Source organism: Microtus ochrogaster, unplaced genomic scaffold (genome assembly GCF_000317375.1).
Source record: "Microtus ochrogaster isolate Prairie Vole_2 unplaced genomic scaffold, MicOch1.0 UNK132, whole genome shotgun sequence".
NCBI classification, from domain to species: Eukaryota; Metazoa; Chordata; class Mammalia; order Rodentia; family Cricetidae; genus Microtus; species Microtus ochrogaster.
Window position 1 is genome coordinate 361,975 of NW_004949230.1, and position 7,482 is coordinate 369,456.

A 7,482-nucleotide genomic window follows, 5' to 3' on the forward strand; every position below is an offset into this window, starting at 1 on the left:
CTGGTCTCGAACTCACAGAGATCCGCCTGCCTCTGCCTCCCGAGTGCTGGGATTAAAGGCGTGCGCCACCATCGCCCGGCTATGCTGTATAGTTTTGTATGTGTGTGTTTGTGTTTCTGTTGTTTGTTTAAGACAAGGCCTCATGCTGGAGAGATGGGTCTTCCAGAGGACCTGGGTTTAATTCCCAGCAACCACGTGGAAGCTCACAACTGTCTGTAACTCGAATTCCAGTGGATCCAACACCTTATACACACATAAATGCAGGCAAAAAAAATCAATGCATACTAAGAAAAGAAAAATGGACAAGGTCTCACTATATAACCTTGGATAGCATGGAACTCACTCTGTAGACCAGCCTGGCCCGGAGCTCACAGAGATCCTCCTGCCTCTGCCTCCTGAGCTCTGGAATGAGAGGTGTGTGCTACCATGTCTGGCTGTTGTGAGGTTTAATGGCACTGAAGCAACATCACAGGGGTGCAGAGGTATCCCTATTGAGCCCCCTACTGCCGAACACTTGGATTGCTTCCAGTTATTGCACAAGTGTGCTGACTGCCACATCCTTCTTAGAGAGATGTCCAAACCTTGCCGTTACTTTGAAGAGTTCAGAGTGACACACATGGGCAGGACAAAGGACACATGAATTTTTAAGACCCTTGTGAGCCACAAGAACCCTTGCCACTTCGGTTTACCAAAGGGAAAAGTTCCCTCCATCTGAGAAGCAACCAGTAGCAGCCAGGAAGGGCCCATGAGAAACTTCTCCCATAGTGATGCTATCTGCTACTTCTTCTCCAGCTGCTGGAACAGCTCCTGTGTCTGGGAGATTTAACCAGGTGCTGTGTGACTTTGCCCTGGGAAGGCAGCATCACTGGGCAGGGTACTAGTTCAGGTGAGGTTATGAATCCTCATCTCTCAGGACCTCTCAGACTGGAATAGAAAGTTCCATTTCTCGTTCCGCTTTAGATCTCCTTCATTGCTTTGCCCATGCTGTCCCAGGCTCGTGCACAATGTCCTAGCTGCCACCCACATCCTGGCCTCTGAAACTGGTAGACATGCTGAGTATGGGACAGATCTGGCCTTACCCGTGTGTGAACCAGGATGTCAGGCCTGGAGGGTAAGGCACTTCAGGCATGGTTGCCCTCCAGTCTCTGCTACTTCTCGGTGCATGCCCTGGGGACAGACGCTTCATCTCCCTGAGCAGCAACTTTTCCAGTCAGTGAAATGAAGAAGGCAGCCCTCCTACAGGGCATAGGCACTCAAGTATTGGAGGTCCCAGTCAATAGCTGTAGTTTGCTTCTTGTTTGTTTGTTTTTGGGGCTTTTTGAGACAGGGTCTTAGGTAGCCCAGGCTGCCCTTGAACTTATTCTGTAGCCAAGGTTGACCAAGATCTCCCCATCTTCTCCCCCCACCTCCTCAGTGTTGGGGTTTTAGCTGTGCACCAGCACACCAGGTTCATGTCATACTGAGGATGAAACCCAGGGCTTCCTGGATGCTGGCCAACTAAACTACACCCCAGCCCCATTCCAGGTTTTGCTGATTTGGGGTTAATCCCTAAGAGACTGAGGACAGGAGCTGCATGCTGGCACATGCCTGTGATCCTAACACTCAGGAGGTTGAGGCAGGATGATCGGGAGTCCAAGGTAGGCTGGGCTACATAGAGACATCGCTTCAAAATAAACTGAAGACAGGACGGGTCCACCTGTGATGCTGTAGGCAGTCATCCACCTGGTGGGACTTGGGGGCCTTGCTGGGCACATCTGGACTGAAACGCATTGGCAGCTGATATTTTCCAAATATGGTCACATCAGAGTCTTGCCCTTCACATGGCCTTCCACATCCCTTGGAGAGTCAGGGGCTGTTTCCTCTGTGAACCTGGCTGGGCAGTGGCTATGAAGGAAGTGGCACTACTCCACACTGTTAAGTTCCACTACCAACTCCCAGAGGTGGTATAGCTTCCCCCTTTGCTGGTCCCCTAAGGTTCCACATGAACACACTTCCACCCTGGCATGGCCTTGTTCTGGGGACGCCCAGGGATCAGCTTTGCAGAGGGACCACATGAAGATGCCCTTAGGTGTTGTGGAATATTATTTTAACTAGGCAAAAATGTGTTACATTTGTTTATGCCGAAGACTGTTGCTTGAACTGTGTAAAGGTGTGTTACTTTTGTTTATGCCGAAGACTGTTGCTTTAACTGTGTAAAGGTTGTTACTTTTGTTTATGCTGCATTTGTCTAGTTATGTAAAGATGGGTTGCCTTTGTTTCTTCTGCCTACCTAAGGCACCTGATTGGTCCAAAAAAGAACTGAATGGCCAATAGCTAGGCAAAGAGTATAGGTGGGGCTGGTAGGTAAAGAGAATAAATAGGAGGAGAAATCTAGGCTAGAGAGAAAGAAAACAGAATGGAAGGAACACGAGAACAAGGAGGAGGAGAGTGAGGGAGACACTGGTCTCCAGGTATAGAGAAATAGAAAAAGTAAAATATACAGAAGAAAGGTAATAAGCCCTGAGGCAAAAGGCAGATAAAGAGAACCAGGTTAATTTAAGTTAAAAGAGCTAGCCAGAAATGGGCTGAGCATTCAAAACTAATAAATCTCTGTGTCATGATATGGGAACTTGGTTGGTGGGAACTTGGTTTCTTTTTGGTTGGTGGCCCAAAGAGGAAAAACCCTGGTACATTGAGGCTACACAGAGAAAGGGAAATGTCTCCCAGCCTCCCTCAGGCTGGGGACACAAACACAAGAAGGACTTGAGCCAGAGCCTCTCCCAAAATCATGACTCTCAGGCATTTGGACATATCAAGGTGCTGGTGCATTATATCCATGACTTTGGGGATGATTGTTACACAGTAATAGCTAACTGATTCACACGGGAAATCTTTCCCTTCCAGGGAAGGAATTCAATACTCTCCCTGGCTTTTTGTGGCTTGTGACACACTGAGGCAAGTCCTATACACTCAAGAATTGTGTTAGTGGTGGTGGGGCTTGGTGATACACGCCTTTAATCCCAGTACTAGGGAGGCAGAGGAAGGCAAATTTCTGTGAGTTCGAGGTCAGACTGGTCTACAAGGCTGTTTCCAGGACAGCTAGAAATACATGGTGAGATCATGGCTCAAAACAAAACAAAACAAAATAAAGAACAGTGGTATCAGCAACGTGGTTCCTAGCAGTTCCACCTTGTGAACTCTTACCATGCTGGCCATTATGCTACACGCAGCTTACTTAATACATTACATTTGTTTATTTGACGTGTGCGTGCTTATACATGCCATGGTGTACATGTGGAAGTCAGAGAAACTTCCAGGAGTAGGTTCTCCCATCACTATGTGGGTTTCTGGGAACAAACTCAGGTTGTGAGGCTCAGCATCAAGTGCCCACATCACCACCATCTTCATCATCACCTTCACCATCATCACCCTGACTATTACCATCTCACCATTAACACCATCACTACCCCTGCCACCATCATCATCACCATCATATTGAGACAGTGTCTTGCTGTGATGCTCAGGCCGGCCTTAACCTCACAACCCTCCTGCCTCTGCTCCCTGAGTGCCAGGACTACAGGTACACACCACCACGCCCTGTTTGCCCAGGTTCCTCTAATCCCCTTTCATCATCACGGCTCTCACGGGTCCATCCCATCCTCAGTAACAGAATCTCCCAGCTTCCCCCTCAGACTTCCCTCAGGCACCCTGATGCCCATAATCCACTTGCTTTCATTACAGCCTCTACCTGAAAGCAGAAGTGACAGGTTAGGAACAGAAAGCGAGGTGGAGAGAATGGGGAAAGACTGCAGGGGACAACGCATCCCTGGGAGGCTGTGTCTTTAAGAGCTGGGACCGGGCGAGCCTTAAAGGGCTTGTTTGAGGCGGGGAAAGGAGGACCGGGGCGTGGTCCAGCAGGGAAGTAGGCGGGGCGGAGTTTGTGTGGGCGTGGCCCGGCTGCTCCTGGCCCGGGCTCTAGGGGCGGAAGGTCGTGGCGCGGGCCATCCGGCTGGAAGAAGACTCTGAGCTTGCGGATCAGGCCCCGCCCGAGGTAAGAGGAGCTAGGCCATCACCCCAACTTCAACTTCCCAGCCCGGGTTCCAACTGAGACCCCAAACCAGAAAGCGCTGCCGGGTTCCCATCCTCATCCCTTGCCGCCAAGTCTGCCCACCTCACCAGCGCTCCACACAAGTGCCGGCGTACTGGAGGCGCTCAGTAGATGCTAATTTGGAAATGAATAGAAGAAATTGGCGGACGGTGGGGAAGAAGAGGTTTGTGCTGGGGACACGGGTGTTTGCTTGACCCTTGGGTCAGCGCTCGTGTCTGTTTCACAGATGCGGACTCCGAGGCCATATGCCCAGACTTCCCCCAGGCTGCCCACATAGAAGAAGCAGAGACGGAACTGGAAGGCTGTGTGTTTTTCCACTCCGTGTCCGTGCCAAGTGGAGTAGCTAGAACAGGAGGGAAGAAACTCTTCCTGTCAACAGGTGAGGAAGCATCTGGGATCCCTTCCCTCCTCCGGGCTCTCTTCCTGTCCTCCTCCCCTCTCCCTGAGGGATTGAGAAATGCTTGTGCAAAGAATCACACCCCCATACACACAAAAAATGGTCTGATGGCCTTTGCCTCCCTGATTGCAAAAATAAAAGGCACAAAGCATGTGAGGCAGCTTGCCTAAGACTTTGAGCCCTTTTTCTACTCGGAGAGGAAAATGAAGTCCTTTCCCCCTGAGTGGAGGAAAGTGGATTATGCCTCAGCCCCACCCAACTCTGCTGTGGCTGGTCCCACGCAGTTTAGGTGGCTTTGAGCAACGTACTTCCCTCTGGGCCTCAATTTCCCCATCTTAGAACTGTTGGCTTTGCGGCTCTCTTCCTTGTCACATGACCCTGGGCTGCCTGCTGAACTTCTGTGCACAGTCCCGTGAACACTCAGAGGGCACTGTGGTGTGACATTTCTGCTGACTGAGGAACGAGCGTGACATTCCTTCCCCATGCCTCAGTTTCCCAATGTAGAGCTCAAATAAGGCCCCTGGTGTAGTGTGCTGGGCGCATCGCCCGACATGAAAGGAGGTTGTGAGGTATGAGGTACTGGCGTCTCCTGGGTCCCGGCCTAGTGGCCGCAGCCAAGTCCACCTCGGAAGTTTGTTATTTTAGTTTGTTATTGGAATCCAGTGACTGGTGCACATTGAAACCTGAGCTTCTGAGGAGGCTGAGGCAGGAGAAACAGGAGTTCAAGGCCAGCCTGGCAAACTCAAGAAATCCTGCCTCAAAATAAAAAGTAGGAAGACGGTAGAAGCTGGGCATGGTTCACATCTGTGATCCCTGTGCTTCGAAACCAGATGCAGGAGGAGCATCACTAGCTCATGGCAGCCTGGGCTATGTCGTGAATTCCAGGCTAGCCTGTCCCAGAAAAAACAAACAAAAACACAAGGCTGGAGATTATAGCCTAGTGCTAGAGTACTTGCCTAGCACCCCTGAGACCTGGGGTCTGCATCCTGATGCCCCAACCAAAAAGGAAAAACAAGCCTAAATCTTGAGTTCCTAGTTCTTAGGATTGGCTACTTCCCATACTGATCTCATACTGATCTGGCTGTCTGGCTTGCTCCCAAGGCCTCTTCCAGGCCTGTTGTCCCTGTGACAGACAGGTCTCAGACACCTGGGGGGGTGATGTCACTTCAGAACAAGAAGCTTGTGATGCATCCCCAGGAGGGCTAAGAAAACTCTTTTGGGATTGGGGTCTCTATACTGAGGAGAGGGAGTTGGTTTTGACAATAAAAGGTCTCTGGTCTCCTCCCCTGGGGCCCACAGAGATAACATCTCCTCCTCTCACCCCACCCTTTAGGCACTGGAGTGGCCAGCTCTTTGCAGCTGAAGAGGGCAGAGGGCGCTGGTCCAGCCCCAAGGGTCCCAATGGCAGGCAGATGGTTGGATCTGCGCTGGGCGCCTGGCCTCCTCTGTGTGCTTCTGATAATGGAGACAGTGTCTGCGGCCAGAGACTCGTCCACAAAAACCCTCGAGCACATTCAGTTTGCAGCCCAAGGTGTCAACCAGACTGCCATGGCAGACGTGAGTATCTGGGCAGGGCAGGAAAGCAGGTTGGGCGGGGTCTCTGCTGTTTTGCCAGCCAGTTATTACTCATCTGCTACGTGTCAGCACAGACGGAGCTGGACCCTGGGACCCACAGGGACTCCTGATGGAACTGGCTGTGAGGCAGGAGGCTGGAGCACTGTGGGGAGGATGTGAGTGTTGGCAGTTACTTCAGGTTTTTGGTCTTTGACAAACCTGTTCTGTGAACAAGTCACCTTGGAGCCAAGCTCGGAAGGAAGGGAAGAAGCCACTCACACAGACTGGGGAACGAGTGCAAAGGCCCTGAGGCAGGTTCTAGCTTCCCAACAGCAGGGCTGAAGCAGCCTGTGTAAGGCTGAACCCGGTGGGTGGAGAGGTGATGCTGGCCAGGTTATGAAAGGGCTGGGGACTGAGGCTGGGAGATGAGAATCGGGAGCCAATGAGGCTTTTAAGCAGAGGGATGTCAAAATCTGATGTATGGCTCCCTTCAAGGAATCTCTCTGGTTGCTGTCAGGATTAAGAGGGGAGAGAGTGGCCCCCAAGAGACCAGTGCAGGGAGGCAGAGCTCCCACAGCCTCCAGGCTGGGAAAGTGGGAACATGCTGGTGGGTTTGGAGAGGTGCTGGAGATACAAACAGGTGGAGAGCAGGCAGGGATGAGGCATGGATGCTGCCGCCGAGTCCAGCCTGGTCAGCTGAGGGTGACCTAGTGCCAAGGACTTAAATGGAGATTTGATTGGGGATATCTGGGGGAGGGGAGATAGGCGCAGGGGCTAAACAATGGCAGAGAGACAGCTGCAGGACCTGGGGAGTGAGGCCACAGTGGATTATACCTTCTCCTTTTTCCTTCTGCCGTGTGTGTGTGTGTGTGTGTGTGTGTGTGTGTGTGTGTGTGTGTGTGTTGAATATGTGTATATGTGAGAGGGATGTTTGTACCGAGATATGCATATGTATGCACACATGTGCATACGTGGAGGCTTACATACACACGGTGGGTGCTGCTTACAAAGCTTACCCTAGCACATACGTGTTCATGGGCTTGTGGAGGCCTGAGGTTGACATCAGGATGGCTTCTTCTCCGTTGTACTTGCTGAGCTAGGATCTTCCAGGCACACCCGGAGCTCACCAGTATGGCTAGTCCAGTTAGCCAGCTTGCTCTTCCTTCCAAGGCTGGAATTACAGGCGGTTTCACAACCCACCCAGCATTTACCTGGTTTCTAGGGATCTATACGCCAGGTCCCACGCTTGCTGGATGAGCAGCTCTAACCATTGAGCCATCTACCCGGTGCTTTCTTTTCTCTGAGACGGGGTTTACTGTTTTTTCCAGGCTGGCCTCATACTCACTACTGAACTGATCCTCCTGCCTTCTCCTGAGAGCTGGGGTTCCAGGGGTATGCCGCCATGCCTGGTTGCTTTCTGTGGATCTGTGAGTAGAACTGATCC

General features: G+C 51.5%; 1 protein-coding gene across 1 annotated transcript in view; it reads left to right on the top strand.

The window, feature by feature from the left end:
- Positions 1 to 3,973: 3,973 nt before the first annotated feature.
- Positions 3,974 to 7,482, top strand: part of Slc8b1 (solute carrier family 8 member B1) — a 20,194-nt gene continuing 16,685 nt past the window's right edge. The window contains exons 1-3 of the mRNA XM_026778384.1: positions 3,974 to 4,030; positions 4,314 to 4,466; positions 5,818 to 6,041. Coding sequence (XP_026634185.1) covers positions 5,886 to 6,041 — 156 coding nt within the window. The 5' untranslated portion in view covers positions 3,974 to 4,030; positions 4,314 to 4,466; positions 5,818 to 5,885. The remainder of the gene's footprint in view (positions 4,031 to 4,313; positions 4,467 to 5,817; positions 6,042 to 7,482) is intronic.